The 23,903-nt window shown below is 39.5% G+C and overlaps 1 protein-coding gene across 2 annotated transcripts in view; it reads right to left on the bottom strand.

Moving 5' to 3' along the window:
- Positions 1 to 2,511: 2,511 nt before the first annotated feature.
- PDE8A (phosphodiesterase 8A) overlaps positions 2,512 to 23,903 on the bottom strand; it is a 119,085-nt gene continuing 97,693 nt past the window's right edge. For both annotated transcript variants that reach the window (XM_089539009.1, XM_089539010.1), the window contains 11 exons: positions 20,340 to 20,417; positions 19,464 to 19,534; positions 17,988 to 18,152; positions 16,120 to 16,168; positions 15,280 to 15,415; positions 13,583 to 13,781; positions 12,058 to 12,275; positions 11,198 to 11,330; positions 6,983 to 7,150; positions 5,753 to 5,882; positions 2,512 to 3,575 (listed from right to left, as the gene is read on the bottom strand). In XM_089539009.1, the coding sequence (XP_089395135.1) occupies positions 3,469 to 3,575; positions 5,753 to 5,882; positions 6,983 to 7,150; positions 11,198 to 11,330; positions 12,058 to 12,275; positions 13,583 to 13,781; positions 15,280 to 15,415; positions 16,120 to 16,168; positions 17,988 to 18,152; positions 19,464 to 19,534; positions 20,340 to 20,417 (1,454 nt within the window). In that variant the 3' untranslated portion in view covers positions 2,512 to 3,468. The remainder of the gene's footprint in view (positions 3,576 to 5,752; positions 5,883 to 6,982; positions 7,151 to 11,197; positions 11,331 to 12,057; positions 12,276 to 13,582; positions 13,782 to 15,279; positions 15,416 to 16,119; positions 16,169 to 17,987; positions 18,153 to 19,463; positions 19,535 to 20,339; positions 20,418 to 23,903) is intronic.

Below are 23,903 nucleotides of genomic sequence, written 5' to 3'. Positions count from 1 at the left end.
CATAACCAAATCGGGGGAAAAAGATTCCATACAATTTCTCATGCCAGCTGAACTTCCCCTCCCCTTCCACAACTAAGAATGGCCGCAGAATGCTAATTTCCCTATATACAGAAAGACAACTTTAAGCTAAATGGACGCCCACTGTAGTGTACATAGATCTACTTTCATGGTGCATTCCATGAGACATGTTCCCTCCAGGGAGAAAGCAAACAGCTTTCCATAAAGCTGTTCGCCTTTCTTCAAACAAGCTACAATGTTGTGATCAGAATCCAAATTTTATCATTAAACCTAATAAAGGGCAAATAAGACACCATCTCAAATAAGAGGTTACTTTTTATTTCCAAATGTGTTTCCCCCTACTCTATGGTATTCACATGGGATACCAAATATAACAAAATATACAACTGTGTGCTGTTTTGAATTAACGTCTCTTGATTGAAGTCTTCTTTTTTGACTTTCCTTTCTTCTCCTCCTCCTCCTCCTGGAAGTGGGAATGAAATGTTGTGTGGATGCAGCCTGGGTTCTTAGCTCAGCTCAGAAGTTGGAATGCAGTGTCTCTGAGCATGAACAGGGTGGCTGCCGGTCGTTGCTTGAGCAGCTGCACTTTGCTTTATCGACCTAAATTTATCTGATGTAAACACCTTCAGAGGAAGAACTCAGTTTGCATCTGCACTGAAAAAATGCTGGGATTTGCTCCCATTTGCAGGGGCCTCTCAGCTAGGGTTGCCAGAACTGTCAACCTTCAAACCAGGACAAATGTAAAATAATGTAGGACAAAATTTAGCCCCCCCCCCAAATGTAGGACATATCCAAATTTTATCATTAAACCTAATAAAAGTCAAATAAGACACCATCTGAAATAGGTGCAGGTTACTTTCCATTTCCAAATGTGTTTCCCCCTACTCTATGGTATTCACATGGGGGCAAACCGGGACAAATGTAAAATAATGTAGGACAAAATTAAACCCCCCCCTCCAATGTAGGACATATTTTTAAAATGGAGGACACACGAACAACTAACAAAAATGTAATAATTTTAAAAAGCATTAATATAAACACATGTTTCTTAAGGATGCTCAAAATGGAGGACATTTTGGCATTATTCCTAGACAGATGGCAGAAACGTAGATCAAGGGAAGTAACAGTGGCACTCTGTTCCACTATGGTCAGGCCTCACCTGGAATAATGTGTCCAGTTCTGGGCAACACAATTAAAAAAGGACGTTGAGAAGCTGGAGTGTGTCCAGAGGAGGGCAACCAAAGTGGTGAATTTGCACCTGGGCTGGGCTCCCAAGGGAAGAAAAAGGAAGGCCTGCTCCATCTGTGAGCATACCCTCATTTTCTTCTCCCTCTGAGCTGAAACCACCTGCTGCTTCATAATCTCAATTGCTTCCTTCCTTCCTTACCAATAAGTAGCAGCAGAAGTGGACCCTTCTATGACTGGGCTGGGCGAGAAACACAGAAGAGACCTGCTTAAAGTAGGATCTTACTAGAAAGCAAATGTCAACAAACTAACCAGGACTTATTTCTGAGCAAACATGGAGCTATTGGATTGTACTGTAAATGAATCAGACGGTTCCAGTTCTCTGTGAACTAACTCCACTTATTTCTTGTAACAATTATTTACATCTCCCTGGTTTTCATAATTCCTCCTCCGGTGCTCACCTGTTTCTAAGCCTCATTTGTAGCTTGGGATCCCGCTTTGAGCGTTGCAAGGGTAACAAGAGTCCTCCCAGTTTCTTTCAGAAGACTACAATCCTCGTATCCTTTACAGAAAATGTGAGTGTTAAAATCACTTGTGTATCTGTATTAGAGCACCTGCCTCCGCCCTCAGATATTTGAGTATGATATGGTCCTACCCTATGCAGATATTTTACTGAATTAGGGGAGATTTATGTCTGAATAGGAGGTAGGTGTATGTGTGTCAATTGTCATAAGAAGCTTTTGCTACCAATCCAGAAATCCATCATACACTTCAATAAAATCAGTATAGTTCAATAGATGCTTTTAAATATGACAATAGTTAGTACCACTCATTGGAATCCTATATGACTTATATTATGTAGATTTACATATACCTATGTAGCAGAGGTGCCAAGAAACCCCTTTGCTGATCAGGACCAATGTACATCAGGACCAATGCTCAACAGTTTTGTTGTGTATGGGACACCAATACATATTGGGCAATAGCAATAGCAGCTTCATTTATATACCGCTTCATACTGAACAGCTTACAACTCCAAGCTAATTGCCCCCAACAAGCTGGGCACTCATTTTAGCGACCTCAGAAGGATGCAAGCCTGAATTGAGCTTGAGCCCTGGCATGTATTGAACATACAACCTTATGGTTTTGAGTGAGTGGCTGCAGGACAGGCATTTTTAACCACAGTGGCACCAGGGCTGGGCACTTTGCTGGCTCTGCAACAGCAGCCCTCTGCTTTGGACCACAGGCCAGCTCTGGTGTTGGAACAACACGTCCATTTTGTTCCTCTTCCCAGTGCTCCATTGAGACTTTTGATAAAAACTTATTTTAATTAACATAAAATTGAACAATATTTCAACATACACATCTATCCTTACAGTGCAATAAAAATGTGTCCTCATTGTATGGCATTTTGCATTACGAAAATAAAATGCATAATGAGTATGAATCATGTAAATCTGTAATGCATCTACAGTTGGCTTTGGCTTTTAAAGTCATTATAAATTCATAGAAAATATTGAACATCTTACAAAATAAATAAAACAAATTTTAATCACAGATGCCTAACGATCAACTTCAAAAAATCTGTAGGTTGGTTTTGTTTTGTTTTCCATTTGCTACTAAATTTATTTTAAAGAGAACTTGCTCTCAGTAGTGCTCAAAAGTGAATGATTGCACCTTCTGTGATGTGAAAAAATAGAGCTATGTCCATTTTTCAGAAGATCAAAAAGGTCCTCCTTCATAAAGGGTTTGCAAGTCAAATGTTTAATTGTTCAATGTAACTGTTCTTTTTTTTAAAGTGCTTATTAAAAAGCATCCTCATAATCCACACAAGTCATCACTGCTCTTCAGGATTTTCACCTCCGCTGGCAGATTGGATGATCAGTGTGCTAAAATCTTTTCCTTTTAAGGCTATCTTCAACCTTCATATTCTGGCATGAAGATCATGCAGAAATCAAAGACAACATCTTTGATAAGGTTCACCTTTAAACCTTCTTCAGTACAGGCAATGCAGCAATCCAGTGTTAACTCAGCTTGAAAGGCTTACTAGAGATCACTTGCCTTCTGTGACAGGTAGCCAAGGGTTCATCACTGCGGACCTCAAGGCTGTCCTGACTGTTCCAAGACTTCCCCAAGACTGTTCACAGGAAGGCATGATAATAATGCTGAAAAGACCAAAAGAAACCTGAAAATGCACAATTCAAATGCAAGCTTGCAGGAATGTGTTCCCAGACGGGATGATCTGAAAACCAAGAGGTCCAATCGCTATTCGGTTGGCAGCCGGAGTGTCCGTAATTTCTTGTCATCCAGACCTTTCCAATATTTGAAGTTGTTGTCCAGGTGTTGCATCAGATTTGGCAGGTCTGCAAATGCTGGAGAAGAAAAGAAGTGTTTATGCTCTCAGAAAGGGTTAAATCAGGAATGTGGAAATGGCTGTGGAAAATGAGGACTGAGCATGCTATTTAGAGAAAGTTTTAGCTGATGCCTCCTCTGTTTTGCGATGCCACAAAACCACCAGATAAAATTATTTGGCAGTGATGGATATGCTAACTATTCATCTGTTTGACAGACAGCTGATAGCTCTAATTTATCCTCTGCACTACTGATTAAATTTGTAAACTATTAAATATCATATGACACAAATTCAAAATAACTACTACAGTCGCCCCTCCTTATCCATGGATTTTTTATTCACAGATTCAAGCATCCATGGCTTTAAAATATTTTTTTAAAAGTATACATTCCAAAGAGCAAACCTTGATTTTGCCATTTTATATAAGGGACACCGTTTTGCTATGCCATTGTATTTAATAGGACTTGAGCATCCATGGATTTTGTTATCCACAGGGGGTCCTGGAACCAAACCCCAGCGGCTAACGAGGGCCCACTGTATTAACCTACAATGTCTCTATTGTACTTCTTTGAAAAGTGCAGGCGATGCATTGTCAAAATAACAGTGTGCCCCCTTCCTGTGAAGAAAGGCTAAAGCATTAGGAAATGCTCAGTTTGGAAAAATAAAATATGGTTGTCTGTGTCTCTGATAGTAGCCACTATTCCCACCATTAATGGATCGTTTTTGGAAATCTAAAATGGTGGCTACCTCCTCAACAGAGCTTTGAACAGCTTCCAGAAGTTTCACTCTTGTCTGTGAAAACTGTACCTCAGCCTCTAAAAATATGGAAGATGGTTGGTTATAGGTTGCAATCCTGTATTGATTTACTTAGTAGGAAATCTTTACTTTACTTAGTAGTAAATCACACTGAATTTAATAATCACTTCTGAGCAGTTATGCATAAGACTGCATCATAACAATAACTTGACAAAAGTTTTGTAAAATTATGCGATGTGTGGAGAAAATGAATAGACAAGATTGTAACAGCTTTCCCTGGGCACCTTTTTACACCATACATTTATAGTACCGTGATTCCACTTTAAGAATTCTCACCCAGAGTCCTTCAGTGCCTCAACAAACTACAAACACTAGAATTCCACAGGGTGCATCCATGACACTTAAAGTGGAATCACAATGCTCTAACTATGAAGTGTGAAAGGGCAGCTGGTGCTCTTCAGATGTGTTGAAGTATGAGACAGGCAGAGCCGCTTCTCTGCCCTCTTCTGGGTTCAGTGTATCATAGCCCTTAAAATGTTGTGAAAAGAATGTGGACAGAAGGACTGGAAAACTAATTTTGCTGTTACACACACAGCTAGTGTACATTCTGCCCAACTAAGGAGACCACCAAATGATGGCCATCAAGTGAGACTGCTTTCAAAAGGGGATAAGACAAATCCATGGAGGTTAAAACTATTAGTGGAGAATAGACAGCTACTAAGCATGGTGGTTTTATGCTCTCTTCAAGAGAGAGCTGCTGGGAACATGAGCAAGTTGGCTGCTGTGCCGGGAAACAAAGTGCAGGGCTGGTAATGCCTGGATAATCCAGCAGGACCTTTATTGCGTTCTTAATCATTCTACTTGGCTATTAAAGAGAGTGAATTAAACTGGATGAGTCTAAAGGTCCCAGCCTATTAGAACAAGGAAGGGAGTCCTCCACATCTGCTTCATTATGAAGCGAAACCATGCCATATACTCTTGAACTGAGCTGGAAAAAAGTTATTTATCTGGGTTAAAACTCCCCAAATCACACAATCAGCACAGCTACTAGAATTTTGGGAGTTTGGGTCCAGTAAAGTAACTTTCTCAATCTTTGTGCTTGACTTTCTACTGCAAGCAAGACCAAGGTATTTTGCCCTTTGAAGCAAAGGACAGGATCCCACTATCCTGTCCAAAGGAGACCACATTGGCAGCTGAACTTTTGCATCAGTGCTAATGATGAGACAATGTCCTCCAAGACACTTAAAGGCAGAATATTTTAGGAAGTGTGGGACAGCCTGTGAAGTACACCCACTCTGTCTTCCAATGGCTGGGAAGAATCAAGAGGTATGGTTAGGATTCTGCTACTGTTGTCCCCCACCAGCATCTGCCACTTGAGGCAGTTGGCCGACCCTTCGTAATGAGGGATCCCAGTTATAAGTAGATGAAGAGACAGCTTACCATCCCAAGCGTCAAACATGTCAGTGATGAAATAATCAATGAACGATATTTGTGACTTGGGGATACTACAAGTATTTCTGTCAAAAACTGGCATCACAACTGGCAAGCCTTGCCTTTTCTCTTCATCTGTCTGCAAAAAAGAGAAATAAAAAAGCAGCTTTAATAATAATAATAATAATAATAATAATAATACTATTCAGGAATTCAGCATTGTAATTACAGACTTGCAACAGGGATCTTGCTTCTGATCATTGCACTGGAGATCACTGGAAGAAGGGTGGTGAAAATGTCAGTGTGCTATACCCCAACTGATAGTAGAACCGACCTCCATCACATGCAGCATGTGCTGCCCAATAAAACAGTTGACACTCTCAGTTGACAAACTGACACCTCAGTGGTATACAAAAGCAGTCTAAAATGAAATAATCCCGATTCATAGAAGGGACACCATTCAAAACCATACATCATTAAAGCAATAAGTCTTAAATGACAGACAGAATAATAGTTTCAAAAACAAACCCACAGAGAATTGAAAATAGGTGCTTGCAATTGATCACTAAAAATACTGGGAGCACCACCTGTTTCCAACATCTCTCATGATAAATTCAGATGCAAAATGCATGCAAAAGAACACAGTCCATTTTCTTTGTATTTTTTCCTCACATGCACACTATATAGATTTGCTTTCCTATGCAATGCAACCCTCTTTTACCCAGATGTTTCCTTTTTTCTTTTTTCACTAAATTTTATTAATTTAAAAACATAATGAAATGCTATGTCATTCGTCTACAAACCCAAACATTCCCAGAATGCATCCATACCTCAATTACAACACACTGAATACAGCACAACACCTAAAACATTAACAACATTTTAAAGTTTTATTGATGCATTTTAGTTTGTATTGGTTTTATATGCTTTAATGTTATGAGTTGTGTTATTTGTTGTTATTCTGCACTCAACACACAGGGTAAGAAATTGTTATTGTTGCATTGTTGTTGTTGTTGTCATTGTTGTTGTGACTGTTGTTATTAAAATCACAACTGGGAGTTTTTTATTAAAACATATAATTCATGGGAAAATATATTGCCTCTCGAGTTACTGTGAGAATTGCTAAATTCCATGGGAACAAATGGGTCCGAAAAGAGTAACAGATGATGTCATAGTTCCTGCTAATAAAAAAGGTTGCATCTTGACACTTTTACATCACAGCTCTTGTATCTTACCCACCTGTGCAAAATATTCCTCAGAGATGCGACCTGCCCACTCAATGCACTGTTCCAGAGGCCGACACGGGTTGGAGACATCAGCGCACTTAATTAGCATCCGCTTGATTAGGATTCGATTTTCAGGAGACGTGAGGACATTTTTGAGGGAATCACTATCTCCATTTGCACCCTTGTGAAATTAAATTAAAGTTTACAGATGTAAATCGTTATCATCATCATTTGTGAAGAATTTTATTTCTATCATACATGCAAAAACAAACTGTGATGCCTTCGACATTACTACATTCTTAATTATTTTAATGAAATACTGCATCGATGAGACTTCATCCAGATTACTGTGTCTGCGCTAGGCACCACACTTCAGGAAGGATGTAGGAAAAATGTAATGGGATAAGAGGAGGGTGATTAAGATAGTTAGGGATATAGGTAAGAAGTCTAGTGAAGGAAATGGGTGTGTTTGGCCTAGCAAAAAGGAGGCAAAGGGTGGGCACAGGACAGGTCGAATAGCATCCTTCAACTAACTGAATAACTATCACATAAAGAAGGCACAAATGTGTTCTCTGCAAATCACATTGGCATATGTTACAATACAGTAGATTTCAGCTGAACATCAGGAGAAATGTCTCAATAGTAAGTTTACTTCAACAATGGAACCAACAATGGTATGTGCATATGTGTGTCTCAGCAAAGGTTTTTCTAGACAGGATGGACAGCCATTTTTTGGGGATGCTCTAGATCTGGATTTTCTTCTGTGAATGAGTGTGTGTTGCATGAAGTACTAATTTCAGTTAGCAGCTGTGTGTATATATATATAAGCACAGAATAGCAGAGTTGGAAGAGAAACATAAGGGCCATCTAATTCAATCTCCAGCCACACAGGAATCCACGTCTAAGGCACTCCTAACAGATGGCCATTTAATTTCTGTTTAAAAACCCCAAAAGGAGAATATACCACTTTCTGAGACTGTCCACTCCACAAACATCTCTTACTATTCAGACATTCTTGCTAATATTTAGGTGGAATCACTTTCTTGTAATATGAATGCACTGGTTTATGCCCTATGTCTTTTGATCAGCACAAGACAAACTTGTTCCATCTTCTATATGACTTCCCTTAAGATATTTAAAAATATCATATAATCTTCTCAATCTTTTCTTTTCCATGCTGAACATACCCAGCCCTCTGAACCGTTCCTTATATGGGTTGGTTTCCAGAACTTTTGCCATCCTGGCTGCTTTCCTCTGGACAATGTTCAGATTGTCAACATCCTTCTTGAACTATGGTGCCTCAAACTGGACAGTATGCCAGGTGAGGTAAGACCAGAACAGAATAGAGTGGTATTATTACAATTGGCCCTCCACATTTGCGGCTTTTACTTTTGAAGATTTGATTATTCACGCATTTGTTTAATATGTTACCTCTAGGAATCTCTAGGTCCTCCAGCACAACTCTATAACCAATGCCCATCAGAGAGGACCTAGAAGTTCCTAGAGAGGTGTTATCTCAGGTTTAGCTTGTGGACGATTAAGACCCCTTGATCCATTTCCCATGTATTCCTTTCAAGTCAGGTGTCACCCATTCTATGTTTGTGCATTTCACTTGTTCTGCCTAATGTAGTACTTTACATTTATCCCTATTGAAATTAATTTTGTTAGATTTAGCCGAGCTCTACAATTCATTAAGGTAATTTGAATCTAACTTCTGTCCTATTCCATCATCCGAGTAGTTTAAAGATGTTGAGTCACACCAGGATCAGATGAAATCCTGAGGCTCCCCACTTGTAGCTTCTCTTCAGAAGAACCATGGGTGAGCAATTCTTTGGGTTCAACCATTTGCAACCCACATAACAATAGCATTATCTAGTCCTACATTTTCTCATCTTGTCCGTAAGAATTTCATGGGAGACCTTGTAAAAAAAAAAATCCTACCAAAATCAAGGTAATCCTTCACATTATTCCCCTGAACAGATATAAGATTAGACTGACATGATTTATTTTTGAAAAGCCCATGCTGGCTTTCAGCAGTCACAGAGCTCTTTTCTAAGTGCTCTCACACTTTTTAGTTATCTGCTCTACAGCCTTCCCTGGTATTGATAACACTGAAAGGTTATTAGTTAGATGGGTCACCCCCCCCCCTTTTTTTTGAAGATGGAGGTACATCCTTTTGAAGGTACAGAACGTCACACATGCATGGGCACAAGGTGATATCTGTTGTTTGATTTGTATATTGCATTACGTTTTTCTTCTTTGCTGTATGCCGCTTTGATCTATCATGTTTTGGAAAAGCGGGTTACAAATAAAAACTATTATTATTATTATTATTATTATTATTAAAACAGTGGTAGCAAAAGTAATTAAATGAGACACCCTGTCATTATGAAAAGTACCTCTCATGTTTCAGGGCATTTTCATCCTTCTGTTTGGTTTCACTGTATTTTTTGCTAAGTGCATGTGAATATCTGTATGCATTTATGCTGCAGTATGTATTTGTGCTGAGATGAATCTCTGACTTTAAGGACACCACAGCACTGAGGAGATGGAGTGTAACTTTACACTGCTGGGTTAATACAGTGGTTGTACAGTGCTGCCTAATTGGTGAATTGTGATGTTGTACAACCAAATCACAGAATCATAGAATCGTAGAGTTGGAAGAGACCACAAAATGGTTAACTAAATATGCATATTCATGTGCCATGTCCATCTGTGTGCAATGAACAACACACACGGCAACACTGCACATCCACACTAAGTGTGAAATTGTGCACAACAGCAGTGCCAGTGCACCCCTGCTTTAGCAACTCTTGAACTAAGTATGGATGGTCCACAATGGACAAAAATGTTCAGCTGCTTCCAGAGGGAAACACAAAATGTTCAGAGACCAACCATATATTTTTTGCAAGTGCTACAATTAAAGGTGGCCAAAACCAGCCAGTTCTCTCTTCCACTACTTTTTTCACACATTTTAAAAAACCCGTCAATTGAATGCTTGAAAGAAGGTTTTTTCCCCTCTCTTTTTCACGTATGTTTATGGGGAGAAAGTGTGATTTCAAAGAGCACTAATAACTAGGGAGGCAGCTGTTCTTGATAAATTAAACTATCACACAAAGCTTTGAAGGTATATGATAGAATCCAGACATTGCCTCTGGTATCCAAATTCCCATCCCATGCTCGGCTTCCCCATTTGATCATATTTTCAAATGGTGTCTGAATGGGATTCCCATTGTTCATCAGGGACCAACTGCTGGGTTGGCCAAAGGAAATTGGTGCTTCAGTTCTTGTTTCGCTCACTTCAAAATACTTGGAGCCAATCCAATTTGAGGCTGAATAAATGGAAAGATCTCAAGGGAAGCTCAAAGAAGCCCTTTGTGCGAATATAAAAACAGCCACCTCCTGCATGGAATCATACAAAGAACTACAAACTACTTCCGCTCACTATGAAAAAGTAAACAATGTATTAAGGGAAAAATAGAACAGCTAGGGACTCAATTTCCAGTAATTTTTTTGTGCGCATGTGTGTGTATGTGGGGGTAATTCAGCAGTGTCCATTTCTTTTTCATCACAAGGAGAGAAATTTCTCCCTGCTGGGAGGCTGGATTATCAAACCAGTGCAAAACCAATTGGAAATTGGCAAGCTACTTGTTGGGAGATGCCAAATCTCCCTTCTCAACAACCCCACATGTTGAAATAATTTCCTCAGTCCCTGGTGACGGGGATGAATGGGTATACAGAAGGAGGAAAGATATAAAAATTTCACTTCCTTCAAAGGCATTGCAGATCAGGAAAAATTAAAGGAATGAAAATAATGACCCAGGGACAAATGTAGTTCAAATTACCACTCAATTCTTGGCCAAGCAGTGCTTCATACACCAATATGAACATATTGACATATGCAAGTTTCATGTATGTTTGCAAAATGATAATGTAATACATTTATATATGCCACTAGACACTACCAAAGTAGAGAAGAGAGAAGTGGTTGAGACAGAGCAGTGGTGCAGATAGGTAGTTTTCCATATGCATTTAGATCACATGAACGGCATTTTACGAATGGCGAAAAGACCCATGGCTCAATGTCAGAAAATACCCTTTAGAAATTACCAGATGTAATGCCTGAAACCCAGGATAGGCCATACTAGTCAATGCAAAGTAATGTATTTCCACATAAGTAATTAATCTCCACCAGTAGCTGCTTTTGCTTCTTTAAAGGGACTCTTACCCCATTCTCTTCGAGGGCGGCCAACGGTTTGTTGATGCTGTTGACAAACTTGTTGACATGCTCAAAGTGCTTGGTCATTTCTGTGGCCAGGACCATGTCAATAATGGCTTGTCGGAGGGTTCGATATTCATTTCTGTGTAAAGAAGGAGTGGAGGAAATGCTTAGGAAGACATGCTCAAGGTTATTTAGTCCTTCTAAATAAGAGGATAGGAGTATCAAAAGACAGAGCCTCACAGAAACATCTTCACAAAACAATCTGTAAAATTCTTAACACCTCATATGAATTTATTCCAGAGATATACCTCCTTAACATGATCTATAAAACACAAATAGACGACAGGAATAAATATTGGAAAATATTTTTGTATATGACCTCCACAGGCAGAATAACTAGCACAAAAATGGAAGATGGCAGAAGTTCCAGCTATTGAAGACTGGATGATAAAGAATGACGAAGGCTATCAAGATGGATAAATTGACAAGAATTATTGAAGGAGAATCTCACAAAACACATGAACGAGGATGGCAGATATTCCTAAATTATTGTGAAAAATACCTGGGGCTGTGATAATCAGATACACCAGTATAGAATACAAATAAACTAATCTTAACATGAGATAACATGAAAGTCATTTTACAAACATGTACCAACTAAGTTATTTTGTGAGAACATCCAAAACATTTCCCCAAAGTTCCAAATGTGCCCACGGCAACCTGAAAAGGTGTGAGCTCCACATATTCTACACTTCATTTGTTTTTTTCTATATTACTGTGAATTTTAATGTTGTTTTAAGATACAAAGAGACTGTTGTTTTGGCATGGCATATAACCACTTCTTAAAATAAACAACAACCACTCACCGCTCCATGTTTTTAAAAATATTGCACTTATCATCTCGTATGGTGATCTGGAAGGCCAAAGCTGCATGATGACTTTCCAACACAGCAGTGTCATTATATAAAATGGCAAGTTCGCTTCCTGCATTGCACAGAAATGAATTTGTTCGACCTGGGTGATCCACATCATGAACAGTGGCAGCTATCAATGCAGCAACTTCATCAATGGGATCCAGAGTTTGCTGGGAGGGGGAAAAGGAGAGAAGAATATTTACAATATCTGCAGTACAGTTAAAACACTACTGTTCACTTGTCCAGGGCTAGAATATCCCAAGCAAAGGGATCTTGTAACACCTTTGATATTAGCTGTACGAAAGAAGTTGTAGCATAAGTTTTCATAGGCCCGAAACAGACAGGACAAAAAGAGCGGCTTCCAGCTGCTTTGGGATCGGGGCATACAGACAACACATGCCCCCAGAGCGGGCAGAAGTTGCTCCAAGGCCACTTCAGGCATCCCAAAGCCACCGGAAAAAGGAACACTGAAAAAGCGCTCCTCGCTGGCGACTTGAGACTGTAGCAGCAGTCCACTTTGCATCACCTTTCTAGCTTTTTGTTTTTCTTTATTCAATTTGCCATCACAACATTTCTTCTTACATTTTTTGAATAATTTCAAGCCATGCATAGTTAAGGTGAAAACTTCTTTCACACAGTTAATCTCAAAGATGCTACAAAATCCTTTTGTATACTGATATGCCAGTCCAACGTAATGATATCTCTTAGGAGTTTATTACACTGGGGCTGATTTCAACATTAAAGAGAGATTTAAGCGCATTTAAAGCATCCCACAAATGAAGTGGAAATGGCGAGTAATTGTGCGAATGATTATCATATGCAATTGCGCAAATAAAGTGATATCAGAAATGTATTGTCGCTGAAATCCTGAAAGTAAAAAGATGCACATTAATGCTTCTTTGTGACCACTAGTCCTCGCCAAAGTAGAATTTTGAGATACACATGGCTAAGTTAACTGAAATCAATACTTTCATTGGGTATTCAGGTAGAACAAAAACTTGTTCATACCTACATCCTGATTGCCATCTCTGCATATCATGAATTTCAACTCTCTTACTGATATTTTGAAGCTCTGGCAATACTAGTCCTCGCCAAAGTAGAAATGACAGTGGTAGGACCAAGAATTGATGTCCAAACAAGTAAGTCGGCCCTTCTTATACACGGATTTTTTATACACGGATTCAAGCATCCACGGTTTGAAAATTTTCAAAAAAAGTATAAATTTCAAATATCAAACCTTGATTTTCCAATTTTTATAAGGGACATCATTTTGCTATGTCATTATATTTAATGGGACTTGAGCATCCACGGATTTTGTTATCCACAGGGGATCTTGGAACCAAACCCCAGCGTATAACAAGGGTCCACTATAAATGTTCCCATCTCTGAGCTAGATTAACAAATAGTCTAATCCAGTATAAGGCAGTTCTTCCTATGGTCACTTTCTTCCATCCCTTTTTGGTGAAACTGCACTTACTTTTACCCTTTCTTTAGAAAGGAAATAGGCGGTGGCGTGTAAGACGTCAGCAGAGTGGGTCGAGTTATGATATGAATTGGATGAGTGATAATTAGCCTCAATGATTTGCAGCCATGACCGCAGAGTCGACTCTGAGCAATTGAGGAATTCGCAGAGCCGGAAACGAGCAAACATTTTGAGACCGAGGTAAACTAAAGGCCTAGAATTTTTTAAAAAAGAAGAAGCAGTTTATTTCATCCTTCCCCAACATAATAGCATTGGAAGCAAAATCAGCAACAATAAAAGTAACAACTACCTGTCATTTTGGTAGTTCAAATACCCACGTTCACTGATCCATTGCACTGGATTCAGATTTTAACACATGCAGCCCCTTGAAAATGCTAGGCAGAAGAGGAAGTAGTCTGACGTCTACGAAACCTCATGCTGCCAATTGCTTTCTTTCAGTTAGTCTCAAAGGTGCTACAAGATCTCTCTACATACTGATTCTACAGACTAACATGGCTATATCTTTGAATTCTAATTTGCAATGGATTGCTAAAGCAAGTCTAAATCCTTCAAATAATCTGGTCACAAATCATTGTGGTTTATGGGCTCAGCAGATGGGCCAGGATAGCAAGGGCCGTTTGTGCTATTCTGACCCAGGTCCTAACCAGGACAGTGTGGGGAAAGGTGGGTGTTTACATGCCTGCCTCCTGACATGCCATGGACTGCTACCACCACAAGGCCCTAGCAATAAGACTCCCATCACCACATTTGACATGGAAATGGGGTACCTGGATGTACCCACATGGCCAGCCACCCTGTTTTCACATCAGATGCAGCAATGGGGGTCTTCTCAGTAGAGGTGACTGAAGAGGAAAATAAGGGCGTATGGGGCCATCCAGTCTGCAGGGTGTTGCTGTTGAGTTTTGGCAAATGGTGTGTCTTTCTGACCTGCACTAAGATCCCTTTGTGCTGGGATTGCACCAGGACCACTGGATCGGTGTCTGGTCTGTCCAATTGCAGCCTGGGAGCATTTCCCTGCATTGTCCAAACAGGACAACATGAGGCCGGAGGGAACACAGGCCTTTCAGCCCATGCAGACATCCCCTTAGAAATTATAAGTTTCTATTCGCTTAATCTCAATACACATTTTTAAAAGGATAAAAACTTGCATTGCATTATAGTGGGCAAAGTGAATCTTCAACAAATCCGTATAGAGGTTTAGGCAACATGTGAACAAAACCTGGTGTTTAGATGGCCCAAGACCTACTGGACCAAGTCCTGCCCTATGTTTTGGCTGGGTGAGGTGGCCAGTCTCAAGTAGCAAGAGGCAACACACTATTTGGTGTTATGTTTTTACCACCAAGATGGGATGGAGATAAGAAACACCAGTGGGATTTTCTGTCTAGAGTGTGAGATTGGACTGCCTGCCAATTTTGTTGCTGGGCAGGATTGTAGAGGGATTAAAAAGAAATCAATTATTTATATTCTGTACTGCAGATTAGAATGACACCTTCTGTATTTAGGATTTGATCACAAGATGGCTGTCCAAGTATGTTAATGCTTTTGACCTCTTATCGCACACTGTCATCCTGGCCAATCTGTTTTAGAGGAAAAGGGAAAAAAGAGGGGGAAGGAATATACAACCTTGAGCTTTTTGGGGGATAAAAATGGAATGCAACTCTACAGCTCCACTTGTTTTCTTTCTAACAAACCTTTTATGGGTCGCTGCTTCCAAATCAAAAATGTTAAAGTCCCAGTGTTCTTCATTCTCCATTGCTTGTGCTATCCTTGGCGGTATGTCATTAAGGGAGATTGGTGAGATTAAACTGCCTGGAACCTGATGAGTTTCTATAAAATACAACAAACATGGAGAAAAAAAAATTAGAAATATACTCTAGCCTAAATACCCTAAAGTTACCAGATCCTGTCTGATCTTGTAAGCTAAGCAGGGTTAGCCCTGGTTAATACTTGGATGGGAGATCACCAACAAATACTAGCTGCTGTAGGCTATATTTCAGAGGAAGGAACAAGCAAAACCATCTCTGAGTATTCCTTGCCTAAGAAAACCCTATGAAGTCATAGTGGATGGAGGCAGTTAAAAAGGCAAACAAATAGGTCCTTGAACAGATCAAGCCTGAAATCTCCCTGGAAACCAAGATGATCAAACTGAGGCCATATCATGAGAAGACATGACTCATTAGAAAAGGAAATAATGCTACGAAAGATAGAGAGTAGTAAGAAGAGAGTAAGAAGAGAGGCCACACATCAGATGGATGGACTCAATCGGGGAGGATATGTAACAGGACCGAGTTTGCAGGACCTGAGCAGAGCATCTTGGCTTCCAGTGGAGGACAGGGGATCTTAGAGATGTCTCATCCACAGGGTCACCAGAGGTTGGGGCTGACTCGAGAGCAGTTAACCACAACAAAACTGAATGCTATGAAATACATTACAAAAATAAATTAGCATTGATATTCATCGATATACCGATGATGTAAATTGGTCATTCATGTTGGAAATACTAAAAGAAAAGAAAAAAACTTCACACTTACGCTTTGCTGATAATATATATTCGTTCCCTGATAATCTTCGTAGGCCATCCTGTTTAAGAATGAAAATAATACAGATATTAACTGAGACCCTCATTCTGTTCATTGTTCTAGATGAACAAAAAAATGGTTGTACAATGCAGCCAGATAAACCTTTAATAACGTAATGTACATCATAACTAGACTGAAACAGCTAGGGTTCAAACTGGGCTGGCTCACTCTAACACATTTCACTGGTCCCCAAATACCTTTGTTGGTTATGAGTTAAATTATGGGTCCAACAGAATGGAATGATTTTACACACTAAGACCTCAGATGGCCTGGGCCCTACTTACTGGGCCCAGTTTCATCAGTCCTTCCATGTTTAAAATACTCTGTAGATATTTCATCTACTAGAGAAGCCCCTATAATGTAGGGCAGACTCTCCCAACTTGGTGCCCATTAGATTTTGGGGATGATAACATTCATCGGTCTCAGATATCCTGATATCTTCCTACAGTAGTCATGTTGGCCAGTGACCATGCTGGTTTATGTATCTAGTGACTGATGGGCATTGTGGCCAAAACACCAGGAAGTCATCAGTTTGGGAAAGTTCATTTAGAATAAGGGTGGGTAACTGTGGCATATCTGGGAACCAATTTTCTCCCCATGGGATAATATGAGGTCTGTAAGATCTGCATAATTGGCCCTGAAAATAAAAATAAAAAAATGGAAGTGACTGGAAGTTTACTTCTGGTTTTGCAAAACTGATTGATTGATTTATTGATTTTTTAAAAAGCTAAACAGTGAAAGGAGTGGGCTGTGACCTATTTAAAAATGAACTGCCACTCTTAGAATCTTCCAGGAAAACCAATTCACCCTTTCCTGGGCATAGTAAAAGGATGTTTTGGGGAGTCTGACGGAGCAATGATCAAAGCCACACTTTGCCCATTGCCGATCTAGAGCCTTCTTGGTGTTGGCTTTCCAGTTGTTCAGGCTCTTGATCGAAGAAGCTTACAACACCAATTCTTTGTTTCAGCTATTTAAGAGAAAACATCTACAAATGGCACTGTTTTAGGCAAACAGTTCTCTCCTTCCCAATGTTGCAATAAGGTCTCAATGCAAAAAACATTATCATTTGGTTAAGTGTTAGGAGAAACCTCTTAATGGTAATTGATATTTGAGACTAAATCATGGTGGTAGAGTCTGTTTTGCTAGGCATATTAAAGGAAAGATTGGGTGACCATTTGAGAGGGGATGCTATAATGGCATCATTCCTGCACTGAGCAAAAGGCTAGACTAAATATAGGAATACTGGGTTCACATCTCGGGGCCACATGTCGAAAGGAAAGCAACCAAGATGGTAGAGGCTCTGGAATCTAAGCTCTACGATATAGAGATGAAAGTTCATGCTAAAATAAATCAGTCTCAATAGTATTGCTTAATGCCTTCATTCTCCCTTGCCTGCCATTTTATGCCGAAACAGAGAGGCATTGCTGTTTCTTTGAAAAAACTCCTATGAGGAATGGTTGAGGGAGCTGGGGACATTTAGCCTGGAGAAGACTGACTGCTAAATATCTGATTGTCATGTAGAGGAATGATTGAACTTGTGTGCTGCTGCTGCTAATGGTAGGAGTCAAAGCACTGGATTCATACTATAAGGAAAGATACCAGGAAAAAACCTCTTGAGAGTAAAAGCTGTTCATCAGTACAACAGCCTAAGTCTACCTCAGAAGGTGAAGGACTATCCTTCACTGGAGGTTTTTATAAACAGAGCTTAGATGGCTACCTTTCAGGGGTGCTTTAACAGCAGATGGTTACATCTTAGGGAAGTTCCGTCTCTGTGATTCTTCAGGACCTTTCCAGGTCTAACATTCTATTATTCTACTTACCGTCATCAAACCTCCAACAAGGTCACTTGTATGTGGGTCTTCATCTTTTGTCCCAAGCTGGGGAGAATACAACTCAGTAGTCCTCAGAATCTCAAGGACTCGATCTAAAGCTTCAGCGACAGGCATGGGACTACTTTCTTGTGCAGCATTGATAATATTTATTACCTATGTTGGAGGAAAGAAGTAAATCTATATATTTTTGTCTTTCTTTTTCTTCCATGAATGCTCCTGGGGAAAATATTTATATCATCATTTAGCATCCTCAGAAGGGGTCATCTGACTATATTTTCAAACAGAATGATACTGGATTCCAGGGTGTGGTCAAATCATCTCTTTGAGCAACCTTTGGCTCTCTTGTTCAAAAAGAACAAGAAAAAAACTTACCTGAAAGGAACTATCCAAGGTCTTGAATCTATTGTTTGAATCTATTGTTTTGAATCTATAAAATCCCCACCTCACTGAAAAGTAAATATACCCTCCCCAAAAGTGCCAAAACCCTTTTGCCCATCACTAAATTATTCTCCCCATTACTATGGGAGATTTATGGCCCCAGTTAGAGGGACAGACAGAGAAAGTTGCAGCTAGCAGTAGTGAATTCCAAGGAGTAGTTCAAATACAGTCTGTTTATGATTATCAGCATAGGAACATAGGAAACTGCATTAATAAAACCATGGGTCCATCCAGCTCAGTAGCATCTACACTGGCTTAGTTTGAGCACAATGCTAAGTGATAGTCCACAGCATAACCATCTTCCCTCTTCCCTTCCTTGCTCTGCCAGGGCCACAAGGAAATCAGACATTTTTACATCCATTTATCAATTAGCCATAGTTTAAAAGGAACTATCTACCTAAAAAGAACTATCCAAGGTTTTGAATCTATTGTTGGAATAGAGTTCAGCATCTTGGGTTTTTCCTTTAAAATCTAAAACCTGGAGTGCATTTTCCACTTCGCTAACATGGGAGACACCAGCCACCATTAAGCCTGAAGGTCATGGAGGCTCATGTACCACGGCTTCTCATTATGCATGAATTAGAATGAAATCTACAAAGGATGAATCATGAAGCAGTGATGCCAGTGGCTGAAAAACAAGCTAAAAGGTATAAGAAGCATGTTGTCCTGTGTAGTTCCCTGCAAATGTGTGTAAAGCATGACAACTGAACAAGAGGAAAAATAAATTTCCCATTTCATTATCATTAAGCAACCAAAAATAAGATATAACCAAAAGAAAACTCAATAATAAGCAAATAAACAGTACAGTAAAAAATAAAAAGAGGTTTAAAATATTCAAGAATGTATCAAAGTATCAAGAATTCAACAAGCAAATGCAAAACTTAGAAATACACTTTTTGTGTGCCTATTTCTTATGAAAAACAATTAATCTGAATTATTCTCATGGGCAATTCTGAGCTGGATTATCTATATTCATAGAAATTGAAAGCCATGAGATCAAAATAACGGGAAACCAAGGCAACTTACCTTGGTAATAGGTGCTTCTATTGTCATGGAATGTATTCTGGCCATAGATGAGTGCCTTCTTTGTGAACTGCCTATGCAAAAATAAAATGGAATGAAATCAGTCAACAGATCATGATAGTCAAAATTTGCCGCCTCCTCCTCCTCTTCCTCCCCCCATCATGACCATCATCATAATCTCTTCCCACTTTTCAACTGACAGGTCTCCAAGAATGCTCACATTTGGTGATGAACATCACCAAATAATAGCAAAATTCAACTTCAAATTGTTAATGACTACACATTTTAAAAGATGTAAATCCATGCTTATTTTGTCCGGTTGGAGAGGTCATGGGGGGAAATGGTCCCTAGAGCATATATGGATTCGTTTTCCTAAGGTTCTCTAATTTTGAAATGAAATCCTTTTCTACATCAGCCAAATGATAAGGCAGAATATACAGTTCTGAGGTGTTTTATTAATTTTCTCAATGTTTGATGCAGGAAATACAGATACAAACAATATCTATAATATATAGGGCAGGGAACCATCTATTAACCCCTCTGTTGTAAGCTGCCCGGATTCCCAGTGATGATTGGGTGGCATATAAATAAATCCTATTATTATTATTATTATTATTATTATTATTAATGTTAGGTGCCACTCAAGCTGAGATATCAAGGGCATGAGGGTCTTCAATTAGGAGATCTGGTGGGTTGCTTTAACAGAAAAAACTAGCCTCCTATGCATCTCTAAACAGAGGGGAAATAAAAAAGGACACCTTTATGGAACCCTTCATAAACTATACTATGGCTCATTATCTGCACAAGATCTATTTTCATTCTATCTAAACTTGTGGAATAACAGGCCATGAACTCGGATTGATTAATAAAACAACATACCATCACTGCCACGAGAAGTGGTTGAGCGGACATCCAAGGACCCTTTCCTTCGGTCTTTATGCTTGCAACTCTGGATATCTGTAGAGACAAGGAGGTTGCGTTGCTCCTACTGTGAGAAAGTGCACTCTTATTTACAGAGGCCAGAGAACCACAATGACAGCTGCTGTTGTGCTACATGTAGCCACATCTCCAATTCCCTTCTTCAGAGAGGCAGTTTTTACCCAGAAAAGTCTTTGGCCATTAAATGACTGCACTGTTCTAACAACTCCCCCCCTCCCCAAAAGGGATCTAATTCTTTGCTATCTTTCAAGGAATTAGTAATTTTAGCAATTTTCTTCCTGCTGCAACAAAGTATTTGAAAACTGTGCTATTTTGAAAGACTATTTGGGTCTTATTCTGTGCAAAATTTAGTGATGGGCAAAAGGGAGCCCTGGTGGCGCAGTGGTTAAATGCCTGTACTGCAGCCATTCACTCAAAACCACAAGGTTGCGAGTTCAAGACCAGCAAAAGGGGCCAAGCTCGACTCAGGCTTGCATCCTTCCGAGGTCGCTAAAATGAGTACCCAGACTGTTGGGGGCAAATTAGCTTACTTGCTAATTAGCTTACTTGCTGTTCACCGCTATGATCTTTGGAATAGCGGTATATAAATAAAACAAATTATTAATTATTATTAAAATTTGCACATGGTTATTTTGCAAAGGAAATAATATTTCTCTGTAGAAATAGAATCTTCTGTACAAAAAATGCTGCTTTCTGTATAAAGTAATCTGGGGCAGAATAAATCTCCAACTACAAAATTTTCTGTGTGGGAAATAGCATTTTCTGCGCACAAAGCACATCTTCACAGCAGTATTATTGCCTGCACCAAAAATGCTGTTTTCTGCACAACACAATCACATGTTAGTTTTGCATGGAATAAATTTCAAACTTTGCAGATTTTAAAAAAATTGTCCCAAATTTATCTTGCCAGTATTTCTCAATACCTGAGAAATCTTATTCGGCCATTTAAAAAATATTCTTTCTTTCCTAATTTCACCTCAGTCTTAACTAATAGTATGCCATTCAGATATGTTGAACTAAAATTCTAGTCATTCCCAGCCAGCACAAGGGAAGGTGAATGTGTTACCCAACATACTTGGAAAATATTTTTAATTAATGATTTGAAGATTATTTTGTACTGTCTGAAGTGCATTCCAGTTACCTAATATCCCAAAAGCATATCTCTTGGGGTCGATGTGGTCTCCTGTTTTCCCATCTACTAACTATCATCCTCTTTAAACTTCATGTAGACATTCTTTATTATAACAAATTTTACTTCCTATGTTTATTATTGTCATCATCCTGAAGATTATTTGCTTCAAAAGTAAGATATTAATTTAAGAATAAATAAATAATATATCAATGTCTTCTGTTGGACTGATGACTGACTTTATTTTTTATCTGTCTCATACTGTATATTTTTATTGACTGCCTGTGATTCACTAAGACTTTTAAAATCCTTCTGATAAATACATTAAGTGAGAGCCAGCCATGAGAACAGCAGACTTGGATTCAAAATGCCTGCATTTGAATAGCACTACAGCTCTTTGCTAAAGACAAGTCATAGTAGCTTACAGTTACAATAACTTATAAAAGCAACAAATGATCAGACAGGCAGGTGATGATTTTCCAGATACTAACATAAAAAATGGGGGCTCAAGAGGATGCAACAATGGATGGGGGTTGCACCCCATCTTCAAGAACACCTGCCACTTGTCTGGACTATTGCAGTAGGAGCCATGTAAGCATCAGTTCCCTCTCAGCCAATACAAATCTCAGACTATGGCCTTGACATATGAAATCTAGACTCCGAGGAAGCCATATCAGCAACTCTTTCTTAGCAGAAAGCCAGCTTGGAAACTCTTTCTCTCCTATGTACCCATTAAGTAGTCAAGGTTGCTCTGACTCCTTCCAGATTTTTTGAAACACAGCTGCCCAGGTCTAATAGTTATTTCCTCCCCCTTTTATTTAGTCTCCCCCCTACAATCCCACTTCATTTGCTATACAAACATGAATGCTCTCCTTGAGCTGCTTACTCTGAGCTTGAGCTTTTCCATTGTCATCATCTTTTTAACACTTTCTGCCTATATTGCAAGAGAGGAGGAGGCAGGAGATGAATAGTGGGAAGTGGGGCTATCTCACTGTCCTGCGCTCAAAAGTTAGACAGACCACTTGGTTCTTCATGCAGGTGTCCACTTGCAGCCATGAAACCCATATGTAAGCAGATGCCAAATCATGGAGACTTGTGGGTACCTAGAGGTAGCACCCAATGCTCAGACCACTGTCCCACTCCCTACTAATCATATAATCCTGCAAACAACAAGAGCCACCAGGGTGTAGTGGTTTGAGTATTGGACTAGGACTTGGGGAGAGCAGGGTTGGCATCCCCACTGAAGTATGGAAGCCCACCTTATGACCTTTTTACACTCTCTTAGACTCAGAGGAAGACAAAGGCAAACCCCTCTGAACAAATCTGCCCAAGAAAACCATGTGATAGCATTGCCTTATGGCTTCCATAAATCAGAAATAACTTGAAGACATACAACACTGCAAGTAACACATGAAAGAGCTGCAGTGTAGCATCTGGAACAGGTTTGGGAAGCTTTCAGCCCTCCAGTTGTTTTGGCCTATTCCATCAACCCTAGCATTAGAATGACTAGTGGTTGTGGGAATTGTGGTTCAAAATCTCTGGAATGCCATAGGCTTCCCTCTTTTGGTCTAGACATCCTAGGAAAAGTATGAGCTGGGCATTTTAAAGTTTCACTCTCTATTCTACCCTCTACTCTATATGCCTCTGACGGAAGAGATTTGAGTCCTGCAATCTTCATGAGTGTGACAGTACAGGGGTTAGACACCAGAAAGTTTCAAAAGGGAGGGTGACAAGGGATAAGATCATATTTTGAATGACGGAAGTCCCAAAACTAGTCCTAGGCATCTTCAATTTGGGACAGATTAAAAGAAGATCTCTGTTAGTGTCAAAGAGTAGAAGACATTTGGCAAAAACCCTAGAGCACAGGCACCAGGTGCAGCGAGATAGTCAGCTTTTATGTACAGCTTGGAAAAGTTACTCACCCCAATCCACCCCAGCTCTGATATATAGAACTTCCATATCCTCGTAACAACCCACTGTTATCATTGTCTTCATCTCCAGTATGGCGACAACAACAACAAAAACAACAATTATTTCTTACCTGCCTATCCTCATGGATTGAGGCAGGGAACAACAACAGTTAACAGACAAATAAGAGATTGCCTTACAGGCAGCAAAGTTCAACAAGCAACATACGTATGTGTGTCTGTGTCAAGGTAAAATTCTCACATCTGAGTTAGATAATGGCTAAGCATTCTTTATTTCATCAAGGACCTGCCAGCACTTCAAGTCAGTTTTCAAACTGGATTGTATATTTTTAGTTGGAAGTCTCATCTTCCATCACGATCTCTTGCTCAGTTTCAGACTGTCTCATCATAGGGTTTTGAGGGTAAAAGACATCCAGGAGTGGTTTATCATTGCCTCCTTCTGTGCAG

The sequence above is a fragment of the Sceloporus occidentalis genome, unplaced genomic scaffold, assembly GCF_023333645.1.
Source record: "Sceloporus occidentalis isolate IW3139 unplaced genomic scaffold, rSceOcc1.0.p SCAF_9, whole genome shotgun sequence".
Lineage (NCBI taxonomy): Eukaryota > Metazoa > Chordata > Lepidosauria > Squamata > Phrynosomatidae > Sceloporus > Sceloporus occidentalis.
The sequence above is the reverse complement of the archived record's forward strand: the minus strand, read 5'-3'. Positions and strand labels throughout refer to the sequence as shown.